General features: G+C 37.1%; 1 protein-coding gene across 1 annotated transcript; it reads right to left on the bottom strand.

Moving 5' to 3' along the window:
- Window positions 1-1,142: 1,142 nt before the first annotated feature.
- UFL1 (UFM1 specific ligase 1) lies at window positions 1,143-22,965 on the bottom strand. The gene is made up of 19 exons (XM_063389678.1): window positions 22,537-22,965; window positions 21,743-21,888; window positions 20,848-20,876; window positions 20,007-20,104; window positions 19,146-19,260; window positions 18,787-18,917; window positions 18,080-18,138; window positions 14,622-14,768; window positions 13,329-13,504; window positions 12,447-12,626; window positions 12,005-12,125; window positions 9,621-9,743; window positions 7,818-7,938; window positions 6,777-6,940; window positions 5,554-5,684; window positions 5,332-5,412; window positions 4,494-4,579; window positions 3,893-4,073; window positions 1,143-3,199 (listed from the first exon to the last, which is right to left on the bottom strand). Exons 1-19 carry the CDS (start codon window positions 22,821-22,823, stop codon window positions 2,987-2,989), a joined length of 2,589 nt encoding a protein of 862 aa, XP_063245748.1. The 5' UTR covers window positions 22,824-22,965; the 3' UTR covers window positions 1,143-2,986.
- Window positions 22,966-23,335: the final 370 nt, after the last annotated feature.

Here is a 23,335-nt window from a genome sequence, read left to right as displayed (position 1 = left end):
ACTGACCTTCAGTCTGACCCGCCACAGTCACTCTTCTGTCATCTGCAAGAGTGCCTTTTAACAAGAAAGCCCAATCTACCCAGATTTGTAGAAATTTCCATTTTCTTGGCCTACTAGGAAAAACATTCAAGGAGCAACCTTGAACACTGCTTGAGTAGCCTTACTCATGAGCTACGCAGAACTACTGCAGTTTTATCTGAACAAGCTCTCAGATGGATTCATGCAGACAGCAAAACCCACTGATACTATTTAGAAACCCGTGCCAAATTGTTTTAAGCAGCTGTGAAAGGAGAGTTGAAAGTTCTAACTGATCAACAATTTGCTTATTTCCAGCAGATCTGCAAGCAACCAACTACAAAAGTTTTGCCACTTAAAAAGAAGGAAAGGCAAGGCTGTTGCTCAGACAGGTGTTACTCTACCTATGGCTAATGCATCCACTCTAATCTGAGAGTAGCAGCAAACAAGGTTGAGAATATTTATAAGTGGTTGTGTATAGACACATCCATGCATCCATACACGTCAGCTTATGAGATTAAAAATATAGTGGTGGAGTTTACACATTATAAGTGAAGGTGAGAGACTGACACTAACACTTGAAACCAGAGCAAAAGGGTTAATCTGTGTACTTGGTAGTGCCTTTCATTTTTCTAGAGACTCCAAAGGACATTTTTGTTTTGTAAACTGCACCTCTGATTTGTAAGACAAGATTACTCTTCCTCCCATATACATGCCTCCCAGGGAGAGAAAAAAACCCTGTGAATTAGCAAAATTCCTTTTCTCTTTCAGAAGATATACTTATGCATCATAAACTAAAGACTGAACTTCCAAATCAAGAAAAAATACCAGGGAGTTTTCCAACCCTGTCTCCTTGAATTCTGTTAGTAGCCAAAAGACATTGCTTCCATTGTATCTACTTCAAAGAATCTATTTTTTTATTCCTTCTTATAACCTAGGCTGGAATTTAGCAAGTTGAACACACAATAAAGTAAACTCTGTAGTAAGTTAATTATTGTACCAGCATAAAACGGTATTCAAAAATACAGGGACACTCAGAATGGTGTGTTAAGTCTAACACTGCATATTACCTGCTGTTTGAAAGCTGCAAGTTGCAAAATGATCAAACACTGGTGAAGTCAACAGAATGCTCTTCAAATACTTCATTATTTATTGTTATTAAAATAATTTCTTATTTGCATACAGAATTTCATATGGCATATTATTTACAAAAGAGCTCAATGTCATATAAAATTGTTTACATTCATTGTAGGAACTTATTAATTATTCTGGCTAAATAACAAGAAATCAAACCTATTCCCTGTATACAAACCATTTCTTAAACAAAGTTCAACAGCCTGAATATTTTCCATCTTTTATTCCTCACTGACTTTTACTGTCCGCTGTTATAACATCCTGCCAAAGAAAGAGAAACAACTACCTTTGCTTCTGCCTTACAATTCCAAACTGTTCTTAAGGCTGATAAAAGATCAGCATTGGCATGAACATTGTTCAACACTACTGCCTTTTAAATACATGTAAAATTCAATTATTTACATCACCAAAATCACCTTAACGTTTACTACTCTGTTACTGGGGTTCCATACCTGGCCTCTTCAGCTTTCAGCTGCAATTTCAGGCTTGGATATGTTTATGATTAAGCTCATAGCATATGTGAATTGTTGGAAAACAGAAAAATTTGAATGGAGCAGAATTTGCACAGAATTTGCCCTATTTGAGTATCAATTTTGGCAAGGATGGTGAATGACATTTTTAGTGAAGAGAACGCTGTTCATCTCTTATTACTCAACCTTGATGTTATGCAAACATCCTGAAATTACATACATGAAATCAATGGGTATTACTGAAGTAAAAGAGCTTAAATATTTCCAGTTTGAAAATTATCTTCTCTTATATTTGCCATAGAAGAATTATGTCATTAATAGTGATAGAACTCCATTTTTTCACATTTTTGCACTTTTCTGAAGACATAATCTACTGTTCATGTAAAATAAGGCTGGCAAAACACTTGAGGGAAGCAGTATTTATGTAGAAAAGATTATGAACTAAATTATTTTCAAGAAACTCAGGATAAACAGAACACCACAAGTTCTCTCAAGAGCTGACAGAATGCAAATGCTTCTATCTGCAATGGGAACTGGATTAAGCACTCAACAAGCCAGCTGAATGAACAACTGGCATGTACAATATGATAAGTGTAACAGGATTTATCTGCTCCCAAAATGCCATTGCAAAAGAGCGTCACCTCCCCTGAATTACAAGTTTTAAATAAACAGCTATTTCAGACATTAGCAGAATACATCAGTAGTATGAGTGTGCTGATATTCATGAACTTTCAGTACAGTTTGAAACTCACATTAGTAGAGAAATCACTTCCCTTAAGTTCATCAATATCCACTTGTACTCAAAACAAGTACTTTTTACTGTTGCAGTCCAGTGAAGAGAAACTGGAAACATCCACTAATGATACTAGAGTAAAGACGGCCTTCGCTGGTGCACTATTAGGTATCAGAGTACCTAGTTTCAAAGTACTAAGTTTCAAAGCCAGTATTTGAAATTAAGATAGACATGCTTATAGCCATTTATATGCAATCCTTACTTCACTACAAATCCAGATCAGAGAAGTAAAACTATCAGCTTGTGTGTATGGAACAAAATACACTGTTATTTGAAGAGTAATTTCTTGAGGTGTCACATGAAGATACCAATTAAAACCCACTGGTTTCGTACCCAAAGCATCCACTGCTGTGTTCTGCCACATCTACATTAATGTGTGTTAAAAGTACACTGTAGAAGTAACAAAATTCCATGTGCCACCATCACCCAGCAACTGTGCTCCCTGGCTGTGATTTGCAAACTATCTGAGGCCAAATTTACAGTCTGTCAAGCATTTTCTGTTGTCCCCTTTTTTCAGCATAAAAGAAAATAAAGTCTGACTCTAGCATGGAGGTGGATGCACTGAATGAGAGTTTTAATCCTCTGTTACAGAAAATTTCCTAGGTCTCAGAACAAGATCTTTGATAGAGGTAGTGATTTCCTGGAGCTCTTTTCGAATGCTTTCTGCACCTTCCTCCTCTTCCATGTTATCTTTTGTGTCACTGTCTCCATGTTCAGTTTTCTTAGTCTGGCTGGTCAATTGTTTCACCACTAATCCTTGGTATTTGACTATCAGCGAATGCTGGTCCTGAGGGCAAAAAATGAGAACAAACCCAGGGGATGTCAATGTTACAGAGAAGGTAGACAGACCTATAATTAAAGATTTTTAGAAAGCATTCTCCCATTCTTGGGCAAAGAGAGTTAGTGATACAGAAATATATTTCTAATGAAATATCTGACAACCTAAATTCTGAGAGACATTCAAAGAGGCAGAAAACTGACAGTGTGTCCATGCTGCAAAACCAGGACAATTAGCCACTGAAGCATGAAAATAATGCAGTTAGTAAACATCACCCACCAGTTTTGGCAGTATAAAATACAGAATTTCAATGTATTTGCTCTTGAAGAGAGCAAATACTTCAAAACTGGATTAGAAAAGTTTAAAAAGCAACCATGCTCTAGCTCAGAGGAAAGATGTAAAAATGTTCAGTTGTAAGAAATATAAAATCCCCCAAGACAGAGCTGTCTCTATGCTTAAGTCACAGTACTAGTAACAGATTGATTTCTAATTTTATAAAAAAAAATTGATGACAGATCCCTGAAAAGATAGGTTTGCAATGCAGTACAGTTCAGAAGAATTACACATTCTGTACATAAAGTAATGTTTAAACATGAAACCCAACAGTGTCAGGTTTATGCAGCAAAAATAGCATAAGGCACAACTTTGATGTTCTGTCACAGAAAAAAGGTAATTTCCCCTTAAAAAGCTAGAAAAGAATACCTCTGGAATTTTGCCACTTAGGAAATTAATGATCTGTGGTACTGATCTTCCTGGTGCATGAAGCATGCAGTGAGTTGAAAACTGAAATAACAATACTGATGTCAGGTGCAGAACAAGAGCTGGATCTTCTGTGACTTTGAGCTGTTCAATCAGAGCTTGTCTATGCTGAAACAGGACTTGCCTAAGGAACAAGAACATATTAAACAAAAATATGATTCTATCATATAAGAGTTGATCACAGATGCTAAAACTTAAATTTAACATCAATTAATTTTAATTTTCTCCTCTGACTATTTATTTATGTGGAATTCCAAAACATTAATTAAACCTATCACTGGCACAGCTCTGACTTTGAAAGATCCCTAGGGAATTTATACCCTATATGTCAGAAAGTAGTGAGCCAACAAAATTAGCTAAAAGTGAATTCTCCTCTTCTCCTTCTCCCATGGATTTAGAACTGCTTGACTTCCTATTTTTCAGTTAAGCAGTTTGGAAAGAAGGACTGCCTCTTACACATTGAATATGACTGCTCCCATACTAACCATCCAGCATTTATGCAGCAATATAGCCACATTTCATAGAATAAATAAAATTAAGGTACCTTTCCTTCTTTTTGTCTCCTTTTTTCACCATAATACCACAAATATCCACTGCAGAATCAAGGCACGAAAGAAAATCTTCTATACTCTATTAAAAATAATATAAATATTTAATCTGTGTTTGTAGATTATAGAAAAGTTTAACTACTGTTCACAATTAATCACACAACAGATGACTGTGAATACACTTGAAAGTAACTATAAAAAAAAAAGTAACATGTATTTAGTAGAAATTACTTTTGTTCATGTTACAACAGTTCATATACTTAAATACTAACCCAAACTGTAATTCATTAGTCTTGGAAATAAAATTAAAATGAATATATGTTCTACATTCATTACAGATTTTTTTTAATTAAGAAACAACTCAGTGCAGCTTTTTGCATAAAAGAATTAATAAATAACTCTCCTTGTGGCTACACTGCCACAATCTGAACGTTTGTTGTTTTTTTTTTAAATCTCTGTAATTTTACTAGTTAAGAAATACATGGGAGAACAAGCAAGAACTCTGGGAACAAAACACAAGAAACATCAACCGCTTTACACTGGAGATTCTTGCTCAGTTGTCACTCTTGTCACCTGCCCATGAAAGGGACACTGGATTCCATATGGCAGCAAGGAGCCAAAGGTGACTATCAGTATCAAAATGTAGTATCACCTTTTCATCTCTAAAAATTCACAGATACAAAAAACACTTTCTCTCGCTGCCTTACACAAACACAAAAGATTATTTTGTCTTCATCCTTCCTAGCAGCAGTGGTTATGTACTACTCTATGTGTGTCAGCTATTTATTAGCATTGTATCAGCAAAACAGAAAACCTGAACTTGATTAACTTTACCTTGCCATTCAGAGAAGTATGCAGTTTAGTTAAAGGAGCTTTGGTATCTTCTGGCAGTTTACCTAAAATCTTCATTCTGCCCTGTATGGGACAAGAATGGAAATAATCTGTAATATTAATCATCTTTTTAGATGTAGGCATATTTCAAGTGAAGCAATTACTTACTGAACAAACATCACTGATCTACCTGAGACTGTTAGAAAGGAACTTTTCAGTCCATACCTCACTTGTGATTGTAGAGTAATTTTCTGTTGTCATCATTGACTCAGATGCCAAGAAGTTGAAAACCAGATTTGTAATGTCTGTACACAGAGTCTTCAACAGGTGTTTGGCAAGGTTAGCCTGAGTATCATCTGTTAAAAGAAATAAGTGATTAAAGTAACTTATTAGAGTTATCTGATTCCTAAGATGTTATCACAGCATCTTCCTAACTGTGGACTCTGTCAACCATGAGTAGTATGATAAAGTTACCTGGCTACAGGAAGGTAACATCCCTCACTTGCTGTCACATTCTTATAGAACGTTGTTCAGTGAAAAACGTGAGCTTTCAGGTCGGTAAGAACATTTTAATGCATTGCTAGTATTTCAAAGATGTATCTGTATGAGCAGTAAAATAGTCCCTGTACAATCCTCCTGAACCACTGCTATTGATCAAGCCAAGAGTATGCAAAGGAAAATTCTGCAGAACAAGCAGTTACATAGAAGGATAGCCATGCGACTTTAAGACTGAAATACTGGAATTTGGAAAAAAGAAGAGGCTACAGAATACATGTCCAAGAACAAAGGCTAATGGGAAATAATTCCATATATTCCAAAATACAGGAATATCAGGTTGTTTTGCTAGTGTTTCCTTCTGCTAGAAGATTTCCACAGGGGAAATTCTAGGAGAAAGCTGAATACAGCAGAGAATCTTGGAAATGTCTACAGTATTTTCCTAATGCTAACTTTTCTGTCACACCTTACAGAGTAAGCCCCTGCAAAACGAATCTGACAGACTACCCTCAAGCAGCAGCTACTTTCAGTATCAAACCTATGAGGTTTAAACAGCAGCTTCTTAGAATCAGGTAGTATTCAATTTTTTAATTAGTGGCACAGCTGACAGAATAAAGTGAGCTTACTAATCTTCCCCTTTTTTCTTTTTTTTCAGCTAGACAATGAAAAATTGGAAGGAATGAAAACACTTGGGAAGGAAAGACAAGAACACATTTATCTTGACATAAGATATAACAGAATATGGATATGAAATAAAGAAAATGTATTTCAATTACTTTGCAAAGCAACGCACTTCAGTATAAAGGCAGTGTTAGGCATACTAAACACATCTCTGGTTTTTTCTTTTTAGATTTTCCTTTTCCTTGCTCCTGTCCGACCTTTAATGTAGATTCTGGAATAAATTTAACATCCTTGAAGGTGCATATTCATTTTCCAAAGTATGTATTTTGTACCTGTGAAATGCTTTACTCCCTTTTCAAATAGCCGAATGTTGTTGTACAAGTTTGAGAATTCCTCTTGCAAGTCCTTCATAGCCTGTCTTCTGTTGGCTCCAGAGGAAGATGCTGAAGACGTAAAAACGGAACGCACAACTTCCTGGTAGGTTTTTGTCAAAGGTCTTAGAACAAGAAAGAATAAATGGGAAAACATTGAGCAAAGTGCAAAACAGTACAAGGTTTTCCCAAATATATCAGCAATAAAGAAAACAAGCTCATTACGTAGTAAATGATGGGAACATGAATGCTACAGAATGATGAGATAAACAAAAAGCAAATTATGAAAATCAGGAAAAATACCCCACAAGGAAATTAAAATATACTTAATGGCAGATGTTCTAACGTTATAGAATGTAAATGTATGCCAAGGTTTTAACTCTTAACAACTCCTCAGTGGGAACAAGGTGAAAGATAAAAGGATTTCCAGAAGCAATGCTACTCAAAAACTTTCGGAGTCTCTAGAAAAATTTCTAAAGATGCAGTTACTACAGCACTCCAAGTTTATTCAAGCTTGGCTATTACAGTCTTATCTTATGTTCCTCTTGCTCTGAACATACATATTCACATCCTCTCTGGTATGGAACACCTTTTAAAAGAACTTATTCATCTTTGCATAGCTCAGTTTGCTGACATAACTTACTACCCGGTTCTCACAGGTACCACTGGAGACACAGATGCCAGGAAACATGAACATGGACCAAAGACTGTCCAGAAGAAGGGACTGGTGAACCCCAGCATGGATCAATGTAAGGGGGTGAAAATACACCCATGAAGCTGAAAATGAACTTGCAGGACCACATAGTCCTAAGCAGAAGCACATTACTGTGTCAGCACAGCTAGCTAATACGTAAGACATGTAGCATGGATCAGTACAGAAAAAGAATATTGTTCGTGTCTATCAACAATGCACTCTTTTCTAAGCAAGAAAACAGACTGACGTGTAAATTCATCTGAAGTGAATCACAGATTTTCTAACTCTAGCTGAATTATTGAAATTACCTGCTAAGATGTTCAGCAATTTCTGTAATAAGCTCTTCAGGGCAATCCTGCATGCGGGTCTTTAAAACATCCTCAATTTCCTCTTGTGACATGAAAGGGAACTCCACCTTCTTATTCCTACCTGTAGTGGCCATAAACAACACTCACTGAGAAAACATTCCATTTAGTACTGCTGCAATTACTCTGCGGCATGAGACACTGGAAAGCCTCAAAGTCCAAACACCATAGAAGAAATGTATTATCAACAATGGAAAAAATGGGATGATTATATATGACAGTTGAATTTTACACGTAAGAAAAACTGACAAAATTTCTCTTTTGACCACTTAGAAGTTTCTGTAATAGACATCTGAAGTAGTGTATGAGGATATGCATTTTTGGGGACACTTTTTTTCAGTCTGCTTGACCCATGAGTTTAGAAACCATAATGTCACCAAGACCAAATAGAATTTGAAGTGTCAAAACTGAACAGAGTGTTCCTACTTGAAGGATTTCACAAGGCTGTTTTTTAAATTTTTTTAAACTCCATTTAGTAAGGTACACAATCATGTAACACAGTGTCCTAAACTTGAGGTTACAGTATAAAATCTGAAACATGATAAATTAACCAGACAAGGTGTTCCAGCAAAAAAAGCAACTTGTATGCATACAATTTAGTGCATCTGTATTTTGGTTTTGCATAGAACACAAACTTTTCCCAGGTGCTGTAGAATTTTTACATATAAGAACGAGATCAGAATGGCTACAGAGAATCAGAAAAGGACATGGTCCAGATGCACCTTAACACAGGCTTCTTGTGCATGTAAGTATGGAGATGAGTGCTGTCCCCTGTTGTACCACAGTAGTAACAAGCATACAGGGTTTACAAACAAGTGAAAAGGGAGATTGAATCAGGTTTTTAAAAGGATCTTATTTATATTTGGATGGTTTCATCTGAGTTTACCTTGAGGTCATGGTTCAAGCAATACAAGCACCAATAAGGGCAAAACACAAAGCCTACAGCAAAACACAAAAGTGACTGAACATTATTTTACTCAGTAACTGAGTAGTCTGGAAAAACAATTCCATTTGTATGTGAACTACAGTACTCTGTGAGAGCAGTATCAAACCAAATCACTGCACAGTATTTCACACTTCAAATATCTGTTTAAAATATCTATTTTTCAGTCAGTATTGAAAGTCTGGACACTACGTATAAAATGGAAGCATTGAACAAAATGAAGAACATGATTGTTTCATTTACAACCACTGTTAGCTCTAAATCTAACAACCTTGGCTTTTACTTAGCAAGCCACTCATGCTCCTTCTTGTAATAGTGAAGGTAGAGATATAGCCAGCAATAAAGAGCAATATTAAAACTATCAAAACATTAGTTTGGACTGTATATTTTATTCTTATGAAGAGAAAAAACCTGTTTGATTGCTATGATTTTTTAATTTAGGCCATTCATTTATCATACACCATGCAGCAGCTGTTACAAAATCAAGTGCAACACTCACCCTAAAATCTACAGCATTTCCTACATAAAATCAAAGAATAAATATAAAGTGGTATTATGTCCTTGATTTAAATTTCTTTCTTAAAGAATAAGTTCTACCATTCAGTAAACATGTAATGTCCATGTCATTTAAACAGCAACATCAGATCCATTGATACAGTTTTAACTACATAGTATTCTCATCTCGACATTTTAACTGACCCTATCTAAAGAGTGGGAAAATCAGACAAGTAGAAAAAAAAAGCAAGTAGTAAATCCATGTTGAATAGATATGAATAGATAGCACCTAAAATAAAACGACAAACCTGTGGCAGTCCCTTGTGACTCTTCATCACTGTCAGCATCCTTTCTTCCTTTCTTCTTGGTTTTCTTAATCTTTATCTCTCTGGCATTCCCACCACCTCCTGCTCTCACGCTTCCACTGCCCTCTGGTGGGGAATCACTTGCTTAGTACACAGGAAAGTTGAAGCACTTAAAGTTTACAATACCATGGTAATTTATCTGTGTTACTTGTTTATGCTGGATTGAAAACCACAACCTGATTCTAAAAACAACCTAGAACACGTATTTCAGAATCTTAAGACCATAGGTTTCATTCTGAAGAAAAAAAAGCAACTGAGGCAAAGCTTTGTTTAAGCTAATGTCATTAACAAATACAAACACTAATATCAAATGCACATATTAAGAAAAAAAAATAGCAGTGTCTTTCTTCAGCTAAAAACAGATGAGATACCAGAGTCCATAATCCAACAGGGGATCTTCTGTCGGCTGAAAATAGCATCTTAGCAAGCATTTAGCATTTTTGTTCAATGATGTTAAATAACTGAGTTTGTAACAAATATTTTAGATAATGTTACACTGTTAACTTTCAGAGACAGAACCCTACTCTATAAACATTTATCCAAAATATTCTTGGAAGCACACATTCAATTAACTAGAGCACTCAATCTTTTTTTGATTTTTCCTAGATGACTATGGAGTAATGGGATGTTCCAGTTCTGACACACATAACAAATTACTTTGTTCAGAAGTCCTGCAATCAATGTACGCAACTGCAGACACAATCTCAATTTGCTCTACAGTCCCTCTCCACAAGGCAAGCTGTTTTGCTCTTTGTTCCCTTTTTCTCAGCCTTTTCTGTTATTTTTTCACTTGGAATAAATTTAAACTCCATGGTGGCACACATATATACATTATGCCTTGAGAAAATAGGTGTTTTTTACATTTAGATATGGTCCAAGGTTTCAAGTAACTACATTATGTAACTATTATTGTTTAAGAAAAGGAAACACAAAGACAAGATGCTATGACTTAAACATACAGCTAACTGTATCTGTAACATGTCATAGATGGATTTTTAAGCATCACTTTGCAGAAAAAACAAAAAAAAAATAGTGTTTTTCACAAACTTATTTGAAATGTGACTGCATTACAGTAATTACATCACATAAAACTGCTATGTTGGGATGTTTTTAGGTAATTCACATAACAGTCCATAAGAAAAGATTTCAGGGTAGTGCTTGCTGATGTTGCAGCATGTTACCTGTGGGTATGAATTTGTCTAGCCACTCAGCACAGGCTCAGCAGAGTCTCACTCCTCAGAGGGCTGGAAACCGAAGTCATTCTACTATGACAGTTCAATTAAAGCTCCAAGCTCCTCTACCTTAGCTATGGCCTAGAAAAATCTGCCATCTCTTGTTTAAGAATTAAACTTAAAGAATAAGTTTAATTTCCAAGTCAACTCATCTTTTTCTTTTAAAAGCAGAGTGTTCTTTTTTGCAGATGAGTATATTCAATCAAGCCAGATGTATCAGTGCTCTAATTTTCTTACGTTCAGTAGCACAGTAACTCTCTGCAAGAGAGTTTAACACAGATTTCTCAGCAGTGTTGTAGCAGCACAAGAGACAAAGTTTTTGGGATTCAAACTCTTCAGAATGAACACTGTTTTAAAAATCAGAAAGATTTCAAAGAACTAAACACAAATTTTTATTCTTCCTTCAATTGAAATCTATTTCAAACAGTCACCACACAAATGGAGTAAGGTTTGGGATTAATTTAATCCAGAATATACCTCAAAGTAAACTGTCTTAATCGCCAAGAAACTGTTACATGTGCAAACAACAGAAAATTCTATGGTTTGGTTTTCTCAGAAAAGATAACAAGTATTCTTAAAAAAAAAAACCAAACCAAAAATTAATTCTCAATTTACGCAAAGTTATTTTGGAACTAGTATATCAAGATGAATAATAAGAATCCTATTAATTTTCCTGGAATCCTGAAAAATGGAGACTAAAATTGTATTTATACTGTGTAATAAAACATGGCACAGAGGTCCCTGACCATTAGGGGACTGGTTTTATTCAATCTTATCTGATCGTATTGTATAAAATAAGAAATGAACACAGGTTTCCTTGCTTCTAAAAACAGATACCTGGTGTTGAACTAACTCAAGAGACCTTTACAGTACTTCCTCTGCATTTCTAAGTCTGAAATTAGTTCTCATGGGCATAGCTGAGATGTAGCCACATCCACAGTATAATGGTAAATGGTTGGATTATTTCTTAAGCATCTTAAGCAATGGACTGTAAGCATTTAATGGACTTCAGAATACACTAACTTTATATTTGAGTATTTCAAAGATAAAAGATATTTGGGTTTTTTTTGCTTAAGCTGAATATTGATGTTTTACCTGTTGCTTTCTTTCTTCTTTCATCCTTTTTGTCTTTTTTATTAGCATATGAGTTCTCTAAACCAGAAGCCTGTTTCAAATCTTCTTCAGTGATTAAATTAACAGGGTTGTTTTTAATTTCCTAAAATGAAGAACACGCACATCGTAGCAAAAAGATGGACACAGCAATGGGAGAAACATTTAAACCATTTGGCCATTTTCAAGTACACAAAACAAACATCATGTTTTCCAAGTGCAACACATGAGACTGGGCTTCCTGAGTGCACCAGAATATAAGTTACCACCAAAAAATACAGAAACCTGTTGTTCCTTTGTTTTGCTTCTTCTCTAGTCATATTTCAGATGAGATGTACAGAAATTGTAACAGTGACTAGAAAATCCCATGAGCTTTACTCCAACATTCAACGTGCACTGCATCTGGCCAATAAAAAACCTACCATACCTTTTCTGCTTTCTGTTGCATCAGATCAGAAAAAAGGTCAGCACAGCTGCTTAGAAATTTCTCACTGACTGCAATGGTGTCATTGAAGATTAAACCTGAAGAGCTTTTGTTTAAAGATCTCATCACTTGCTGGAGCAAAATCCCAACATCTTCTACTGACAATGAGCTGGGCAGAAGAGTCTAGGGTAAAGAAAATTAAAATACAATAGCCTTGTAAGTGGATAGAGAGAATAGACACAGGCCATTTCACATCTACTAACTATTCAGAAAGCATTGCACTTTTCAAATTAAGCTAGTAATTTAAGAGTACACACCATTCTAAATCTCCTAACATGACAAATCCACATTGCTCTAGAAACACGTGTCACCTCTGGGCAAATGCTTGGCAACTTCTTCAAAATGAAGCTCAACAGCTACAGAGTAACATCCAACAGAGAACAACAGCAGGACTTAAGAGCAACAAAGGTAGTGCTGTAAGGCCTAAAATAGGACTTAGCTAGGACAAAGTGGCTAAGACCCTTCTGTTCACCAAAAGTGCTGTAAGCATTCAGTTTAGACATTAAAAAAGAAAAGAAAAAAAAGAAAAAAAAAGTCAACAGAAATATATTGCTCTCTAGCAGAGTACATTCACATTAGGTTTGAAATGCAAGTTAAATCTTACATGTCTATAAACTGAATGCCAGTATGTCCTTCCCCTGTTTTTGTTTAGATCAAATCAAAGGCAAATAATGCCCTTTTATTTGTCATTTTAATAAAACAGAATTTTCTTCTTTGACAACATAGAATTTGATTATGCATATGTATAGGTTCAATAAAGAATCATTTGACACAAAAATAAGAAAAAACATAAAAACAACAACAACAACTGAAAGGATTGCTTACTGCTACATCTATCCAGTTTCCAGAGCTGATGGCTTCCTCCACAGAGGCTTCAACTTGATCCACCATTTCTTGACCAACACAAGCTGCTCTCAGAAATAAGAGTTGTGCAGACTTGTATCTTTTTTTAATGTAGCCTGCTGGGTCAGGGATGCCAAGTCTATACAACGCATCAAATTCTGCAAAATAGTTATTTGTCTGTTAAAACTTAGTTCCTTCATACACATAGAAGATCTTATGGGGTGACTTTATTTTGAAAGCAGGAAATTAAGAGCTCCAGATACATTTTATACAAGTAAATACAGCCTTAAGCTAATGCTGACCTAAAACTTAGTTCAACAGAAGCTACATCCAAATGTCAACAGAAGTGGGCAGATTAAATCATGGATGTGACTTTGATCTGAGTTTAGAAAATTGGGTTTTTTTGGATTCTTATACCATTAGGTTTATATTTGCAGTCACATCTCTCCAAAAGATTCTAATTTAGCACAAACAAAATTTACAATACATAAAGTGTCCAAGTGTTTTGTTTTCAGCTCTTCAGCAGTTTATACTTAAGATGAGGGGAAAACACTCAAAGACTCGATCAGAGATACTGATGATACAAGAGATACTCCATCAGTCAAGCAGTATTACAGAAACACTTAATACTATAATTCCAAGTTATGGTGAACCTTTTCAATCTGCAAGAACAACTGCTACTTAGGGCCTGACCCTTTGGGACCATAAGGGGACGTTCCTCTCTTCATTCAGATCCACGTTTTCCCACAGCTTGTGGTATTTCAAAACACCATCAACCAGCATCACTCAGCTTGAAGTTAGAATTGTCTGGATTCAAATCAGGACACTAGTGCTACTCACTCCAGTTCTACAAATACTGGTTTGTAAAAAAAAATTCTTCCTGAGCACTGCATGTTTGGACTATTAGCAGCCAAAGTTTCGTTGTAATCTGGACATCCGGCCTGAAACTCCAGCCATGACCATCTGAAAAGCCTACAGTGAGCAGACTAATCAATTTCTTCAGAGCAGTAATAAAACCAGTGTTTTTAATTGTTTATGAGAAATAGTTACTGTTTAGCAGTATGGTCCCCTCCACTGAAATACACCTCATTGTGATAAAGTAACACACATCACTATGAGCAAGATGGTCTTTTAGCAAAGGAGTATCAGCCACTGCATTGGTTTCCACTTCTCTTTGTAAGGCTTCACTCGAAGCACTAGCTGTATTAAGGTCAGACCAATTACCTACACTAGTTTTAGAAAGCTATTTCATCTGTAAGAATATAGATTAATTACCTAAGTAACCATTCTGCTTGAAAAAGGAATCCACCCATTTGTTCTGTGTTCTGGAATAGATGTCTGGAACAAACACAGCCTTATCCTGTCTCCCACCAACCACGGTGCCCTTCAGACGACCTGCGTTAACAAGTTCTTCTAGCAAAGCTACAAGAGGAAAATAAATGAAGAGATTTTTCCTAAGTTAGTATACCCATTAATCAAAAGACAGTAATTATTTTCCCTGGTTTGTTTCCTCTTTCTTTCCACCAATTAGTTTGTGCTTGTTCTAGTGAAACACTGCTGGGCTCTATCAATTATTTTTAACACTACGAGAATTTCCTCACAGAAGCTCTGGGAATCAGAGGATGTTTCCAAAGAGTGAGCCACAATGGCAGGATAAAAACGTTTTTTATTGAACATACATGTGGGCAGTTTTAGCTTTTAATTTAAAAAATGCAGACACAGAAGAATCTTTCTCTGGCCAGAAGACTAAAATATACTAGCATTTTGTTAATAATTTCTCTTTGAATTCACTGCTTCCATGTTAACCAAAACGGAAAAAAAAGCTCAGAACACAGAAAATGATGTGTTCTAAACTAAACTGCATAACACAGTAGCCAATAATAACCTCTTGAGAATACACAAATACTGCTGACAAAGAGCATATTGGTAACTGGTAGTACCAAAATACTAAGCACTTGATGCTAAATAAGATTTTTTCAATCCATTCAAGTTGCATAGGGATATCCGATTTGCCTCCTATGTTTTGCTTCTGCCTTTTTGTAACACAAGAGATATATTTTAAAAAATCAGTGGCATCTACTGCTAACTCTGCTAATTTCCAGGGCTTTGCCAGATGGCTTTTTTAATTCTCGGTTTATGTTCATTTCTATTTCATTAAAAGACAAGTTTTGCTCTGGAACAAAACATTAAATGGTATCACATGGCAAGGCCTCTTTCTCATTAAACAGAAGCAGCAGTCAATGCTACAACCTGCTTAGTACAGCACACAGAGTTTTAGCTCACTTATGCAGGAAAGTTTACCTGAAAGCCCAGTTCCAGAAGAAACAATGCATAGTAAATCATGATAGTTTTTGCCAGATATTCCCTTAGTGTAGATGAGCTTCAATAAGCTAGCAGCTATTGAACACAACTGCCTCTAGCAAAGCTGAACAATACTTACACTGAAAAAATGCAGCAGAAAGAGGAACTGATTAAAACAAGATTTATCTTTGTGTAATTTAAGACAAGAGCTGGAAGTCATGTTCTGCCATGAACTATTCATGGTTCAGTTACGTCGAACTAAATGGAACTTATAAGACCAATTCTGGAAATAAAATTATTTTTTTATTCTTCCTAATATTTTAGTTGCCCTAGAAAATAGAGTCAATGTGCCTATTCCCCTCAAGCAATTGTCAGAAAATACAGATTGGTTCTCTGTTTGCAATTTCAACTTCTTTTTTATTCAAAGTTTTTAGAAAAAAAGAGTTAGACTTTCCTAGAGCTCCACAAAATTGTTTGAAAAATCTATTAATGAACCAGAGATTTTATGGAAAGAAGATCTCAGAAAAAAAAAAGTGAAATGAAGATATCAATTAAATTTTTATTTTATCAAGTGCCAGTTCTAAAACTCCAGGGCAGAGGAGGTGCTCTCAGAGATTTTACAGACCATTCCTACAACTATGTCTGTACAGTATTTTGTTTTAAAACAACAAGATCCCTGTAGAACTACCATAAATTCTCCTTTATTTTTAAAGGTGACCAAGCAGTTTGTAGCGTGCTATTAGGTCTCTGTCAAAGTCTGACAAAGATGCTAAGTGTTCCTTTATCTCAGTCCTACACCAGTAACATAATGCTCAGAAATGAGTAACATCTGTGATTTCATTATGCTTTGTACTTTGTGTTCTAACCTGAAGAGTTTCTCACTTCTAAAACTACTTTTTATCGTAACTTTATGAGAGCTTAATATGATGAATAGCAGCACATCTATCTGAAAGAACTAAAGAATAATATTTATTCTGTCTAAACCCAAGTATTGATTAAATAATTAGCTGCTTTTAAATAATACAAATATTACACTGAACTTACATTTTTATTCTGGAAGAGACAGAAAACTGACAAAGACCACTTTTAAACACATTGCTAACAGCGACAGACATAAAAAGCTAAAAAGTAACATCTTTAAAAGCTATTTTTCAAGTTTCCAATATTTGGGAAATTTAAATGGTATCTCAGCAAATGGGCACAATAAAATCTGGTAGTGAATAAAAAGCTCGAAAGCTCTTTGAAACTTAGAAATTGCAGAGGATAATGAAAGACAGTAAGAAAAACTAAAGAAAAAGATGAATAAATTCACTAAAAAAAACCCCATGGAAGTACTAGAAGCACGTATTGTGATGATCACTGGTGTAAGGAAAATACCAGAACTTCAATTCACATTAACACTGTACGTCATCAAAGCATGATGATGTACTTGAAGGACTTATCTGAGAGAGACTGTAACCAAAGACTGAAATTTGCTGGGTATTGAGACATTATTATAATGCAATTTCACAAATTTTCCCTTTAATCTGTGAAAACCTGGATGGCATATAAAAGAAAAAAAAAAGGTGGAAATTTTAAATTCATGATGTGAAAGTAGAGTGTTTTTATGATTTTATTTAAGGACTTTAATTTTTAATGAATAAGCTTGTGGCGGAGAAAAACAGGATAAGCAGAGAGATGCTACAACGGAGCTGAAGTGAGCAATGCCCTGAAGGCAAAAAGATCCAATCAAGAGAAGCATCAAGGTTCATGAGAAGAGATAGAAAACCATTAAAGGATTTTAGAAGACCGGCAGCACTTGGTCAGCCAGCACACAAGACTAATGATGCTTGAAGCAGCATTTTTGAGAGATAGCAGAGGGCACACAAAGTGACAAACAAGCAGAGCCTGAAGATTTCAGCAGCTGAATAGGGAATCTTTATGTGTTTCTATTTAGAAAAGGAACTGTGGAAAATAAAAGCAAACACTTTAAGGATATGTTTTATCTCTCAGCATATAAAGTCATTCTACTAAAAGTATAACAAAAGCCTAGCCTCCATTATCACAGAAAAAAAGTCAGTAAATAAAATCCTGAGTAATTAATGCCATTTAGCTACATAAAGTCTGTCCCCTTTTGTGTGCTTCACTGATAAAACTGCCAGTAGCTAAGGGCAAATAATGAAAGAGATGAATAAGTAAGTACTGTACTTCTTGCATCATTCTCCCCCCAGAGGCATCTCGTCAACGAATGTTTTCATTGCTTTGGATACAGAGAACATCCCTTCAGTTATGGATAGCACAAAGGGTTTAATCCTTTTTACACTAAAGGGAAACACATTGTTCCGTATTTCAGAACTAAGGCTATATACTAAAAAGCTTCTCTGAAAGCACACTGTTAATAATGAAGAATGGATTTCCTAACAAACACACAAAATACTTTGAATGAAACTCACAGTAAAGTAAATGTTCTTGAAATCCATACCGAGTGATCAAGTTACTTACAGGTGTAGGCCTTGGGGAAAAAGGAAAAAACAAAACAATATAAATTAATGATATGAAACTGATGTGGAGAATCCAGAAATAAAAGAGGTTACTATAGATGAACAGAACTACATAGAATCTTAGCCTCAGGGTACTACACTGACGTTTAAAATAGCTTACAAGGTTTTAATTCTGAATTACTGTGAAGTGATAAAACAAAAGCAATGATAATTATTGTACAGAAACTTCTGCTTTGTTAAGTTTTCCTCTTCCTAAAAAGAGACACAAAACTTTATTGATTTAATAAGAAAAACTTATCTACAGTCACATGTAGTGACCATGTAAATATGTAACCCACTAAGGAGTGGTGGAGTGACAAGAGGACAGATACTCTACAAAGTAACAAAAGAATTACAGATTAACACTTTCTTCAGCCAAAACACTAAAGTATGTTGTATAGTGTATATTGTTATACCTCCCTTTCTTTTCAAAAGAGTGTGGCCATTTCTAACAAGTGAGTCTAACATAACTGAGAATTGGTCCCAGGAAGTGAACTACACTTAGGGGAATCTATCCATAGGTCTTTTTTTTCTTTTCTTTTTCAATCACAAGTGAATCTGGCCCATAAAGACCTATGACAAAAATGTATTAGTATGTGGCTGCAGGTGTTGCAATTTACCGAGTTATCGCAGTGAAGAGCCCACGAATGCGTGCTCGATGGCGGGACACAAAGGCTTCTGTAAAAATCACCCCACGGTTTTCCTGGTCTAGTTGTCCATGAATAATTCTGCCCAAACGTCTGGATAATGCCTGTAAATAGAAGAATTGAGCTTTCCTAAGCATGCCTTCTTCCATCAGATATATGGGTATCTAGTGACAGAAAACTTTGCAGAAAACAGAATTATGGTTTGCAGGTGCACCATGAATTAGTATTAATTTTGTACAAAACAGTGACTTAAAGGCATGGATATTGCAAAGATAAAGAAAGAAGGTGGTCACAACCAATTCTGCACTTGCCAGGTTGGTGGCTTTCATCACCTGTATCAAGAAGTCTCCTGGAAGGTCGTATGCCTTGCAGAGTTCTGATATTGTCACCTGGCCAGTTTCCTGTAGTTTATCATTTATTTCTTCTGCTAACTGATCCAGATAACTCCTTTTGTAAAAATGAGAACAAGGAAAGACAATACGTTAAGTGCGACATTCAAAAAATAAACTGAAAGTTATCTTAAATGAATAAAGGAGAACAGTGTAAATGAAAATGTGTATTTTTTAAAAAAAAAAGCCTGCTATGCAGGTGGCTAGTATTAACAGGGGATTTATCTACTTGCATGAAAATTTCAAGCAAGAGAAAAACATTTTGTCAATGAAAATTGGAAAGCAGCTTTAGTAAGCAAGACAGGTCTTAACTATTTCAAGAGAGCCAGGAACTTTAGATTTTTTGACAAGAACAGATCCTGAAGCTCAATCAATAAAAAGGACAACGCCATAAGAGTATTACTTTATTGGAAACCATGAAATAACTAGCTCAAACATTTTAGGCTTGTGAGGTAAAACAAGAGGTAGAAGGTTTGTCAATAGCTGAGGCAAGCTGCAAAGCCAGAGAGCAAATGAGATCTGGGTGCTGTACACAAAGACAGTGGGTAAGAAATGCAGCCTCTTAAACGCAGCACACTGAACACGGATGTTCAGCAGGGCCTTTACACCGTGGATTCACCACATGCTCTGCTGAGATGGGCCTCCCCTGCCTAAAGTAGCACTGATCACCACCAGCAGCTCTAAGATCAGCCAAGGAAAATGTATTGCACTTCAGAAGCAACAAAGGTTGGACATTATTTTTAGCCTGTGTTTTAAAAAATGAATACAATATGAATTATACATATTGCTCCTCAAGGTACTCACTCATTTATAAGCTGTCCCAGTACAAGCTGAATACCTTTCTCAGATTTAACAATGTCATTAGCTCTGTTTTCAATGTGCAGAAGGTCCACATTGATTACCTAAAAAAAACCACCTCTTATCAGAACTTTAAATTGAAAATCATTCTCAAACATTGAGATATTAGTTACACATTCTAATATCTTGAGGAAAGCTGCTTTTATTTTGTTGCACTATTGCATATAAACACACTTAATCTGCATTTTGGAATACAGCAGCAAAGCTTTAGGGAAAAAAACTCTCTTTGCAATTGTTACAAGGTTAAAAGAAGCCTATAAAATAAAAAAATACCAGAAAGAAGTAAGAGAAAATAGGAAAGTGGCTTTCCCACTTTCAGAAAGATTTTCTGTTTCCAAGTAATTTTGCTCAAGCCTGAAGGGAAAATTAGCCACAGAGGAAGACTACTCCAGGACAAAGATTAGTGGAGACATGAGAATAATGAAGGAAGAGGGAAGATTCAGAGGCATGCAAAGTTAATTATGCATGCTCCTGCAGCTTTAAATTTAAATGGACACTTCTTTTCTGTCTGCCCTCCTTAGTTTACAAAGAAAGAGTTCATAAACAAAAACTGTATATATCAGTAGTGATTCCAGATGTCCTAGATTATCACTAAGCAGAGAGCCTTCAACAAAGAATAACTGGACAGATTAAGTAATCTGCAGTACCCTGAAATGAGCTACCAGCTCTTTGTAAAATTTGTTGTTTTAAAAAAATAACTTAGCTAGAGTATAACTAATGAACTCTATATTCACACTATACATGGCAAAGAAAATAAAGAAGTATGAAGTTTTTGTTACTGAGTTACCTGTTGTAAGTCCACAATGTTAACTCGACCTTCAAGAAAAGGTAAAACACACTTTTAGTACATGAAACATTTGAACAGATTTAGAATATAGTACAGCTCATTGTGCACACAATCTTTAATTACTTTTTCTGTGGACCAATTAAACTAGTCCATGAGTATCCAGAGATTGTTAAAACTTTCAGCCTTTGCATGATGCCACTAACAAAAAACGCAGTAAATTTTAGTTCAGTCCAAGCTATCCTGCTGGTGTGATACACAACGCACAACACAAACTGAGGCAAACCTGTGGTAACAGTGAGAAGATGGCTAATCTATATGAACATGATAAGAAGTTAATTTTTCTGAACATATGATGCTGTGAAATTCACCCCTAAGCATAACTCAAAGTACAATAATACACTGCCTGTTCATTAAAGCCATCGACCAAAAGCTATCTGAACAGTACTTGCTTCCTTATATCTGTCACACCTTCCTACACAGGTGACTCTTCACATAGCCAAAATAAAAGACCTGTCAATGACAATTTATAAATATTATTATTACTAATGGTTTGAAAGGAGAATGACTTTGAAATTCCAAGACAAGGCCAAACATCTTGGCCAGGTACTAAGCTATATTAAAATGCCAAATTTCCTTTAAAAGGATTTTTACACAACTTTTATGTCAGAAATTACGCATGGGTGAAAATAAAGTAAATAACACATCTTGATATGCTTATCTAAAAGCTTGACACAGATCTGAAGTAAAAATAAAAGAGCAGTAGGTGAATTAATGTGTAGACAAAGCAAACTAACTTTTTCTGAAAGATTAAGGATACTGAAAACTTTCAAATTCCTTCTGAAGCCTCCAAATTTAACTTCTAAATCCAAAGGAAGAAGGATAATGCCACACTTACCACCACAAACATGCAGCTCATCGCGGATCTCCTTACTAATCTGTGCTGGGGTGACATACTCCTTGCCATCAAGTGTGTGCACTACCTCCAGCTGCTTTTCTGCGATCAGCTTCGTGACAATTTCTATACAGTTCCGTTCTGACAATCTATCAAAAGCAGAAGGAGCCAGCAGTTATCCTAAGGAAGTACTTGCTAGAATTACCTTTAAACTGACGTTTCAAACATACTAAACACACAACTACAATGAAGATTGCTGGCAGTTCTTTGCGAAGATACTTTTTCAGACAAAGAAATTAGTGTCTGTATCCTGCTTGTCACCCACCAAATCATCCATATGGCTTCGCTTAGGCGGGTCATCTCTCCAGAACTTTTACTCTCCTCCTGCACAGCCGCCAGCCCTGTCAGCTGTGAGAATGCACAGCTGGTGAATTTAGGAAAGCCTGTAATTAAAGAATCCGTGCCTATGATACTTCTGTGAGCTTTTCTTTTAACTTCTGCGTCTTTCGAGTCATTTTGCATGAACAAAAACAAGTTCTGGGCAACAACCTCAACTGGTCAAGCACACAGAAGGGAGAAACCGAGCAGTGGAGCTGTGACAATTTTGAGCAAGGCGAACTTAGCTGTGACTACACCCCCAGTCGCTTCCGTGCGCCTGCCCCTGCTCTGGGGTCCCGGAAGGGCCCGCGGGGCTCCCAGCGGGACACGGGGAAGGCAGAGGGGCCGTGCCTGGCTGGTGCCCGGACCGGGGCCGCGGGCAAAGGGGCGCGGCCGGCGGGCTCGGCCGCCCCGCTCACCTGTGGGCCACCTCGGCGAACTGCGCCCGCTGGAAATCGGCCGCCAGCTGCCGGATCTCGTCCCAGGCCGCCGCCATGGCGCCGCGACACGTCAGCCCCGGGCGGGCGGCGGCGGCAGCGAGCGGGGCCGGCCTCCGCCCGCAGCGCCGCCCCGCGGCACGGAGGCGCCCCGGCGCCGGCTCGGTCATGGACAACCGGCGGAACGAGAGCTGACCGCGGGCAGAGGAACAAAAAGCGATTTCCGCAGTCGGGCTGCTCCAGAAGCTGGATCCCGGCGGGGCGGGCATGGGAGCATCTCTCCTGCGCTGCCCGCGGTCGGGCCAGCGCTCCCGCAGCGGGGCCTGGGCTGTGAGCCCAGCGTTCAGCGTGAACCGCGCTCACCGAAACCTGAAGTGAAATTCAGACCACGAGTTGGGCAGGGGGTCAATAGTGTCGCCGCTTAACGGGACCGCTGTTAGGCAGCGAAGGACAAGCTGAGTTTATTTAGCTGTCAGGGCAGAGGTGAGCTCCACAGCCTTAAAGGCCTTTTGGGAGTTTACCTGGAGCTGACTCGCCTGTGGCGGTGGAGGAGCGCTGCACAGGGAGCGCTCCCGGCCGGGGCGAGCAGCGGGAGCCGCAGCCAGCGGCGCTCGGCACCGCCCGGGCGGGACAGCGGCGGGACACCGCGAGCCGCTGCCGCTGCCGAGCCTCGCTCCCTGTGCTTCCAGAGTTCTGCCTGCTTCCCGCACAGCCGCTGTTTTCACTGACCCTGACAGCCAGTCTGTGACTCTGCCTTCCAAATGTCGCAGGAAAATGTCTC

This window comes from Prinia subflava, chromosome 2, assembly GCF_021018805.1.
Source record: "Prinia subflava isolate CZ2003 ecotype Zambia chromosome 2, Cam_Psub_1.2, whole genome shotgun sequence".
In the NCBI taxonomy this organism is placed as follows: Eukaryota; Metazoa; Chordata; class Aves; order Passeriformes; family Cisticolidae; genus Prinia; species Prinia subflava.
This window is presented reverse-complemented; position numbering and strand designations above follow the sequence as displayed.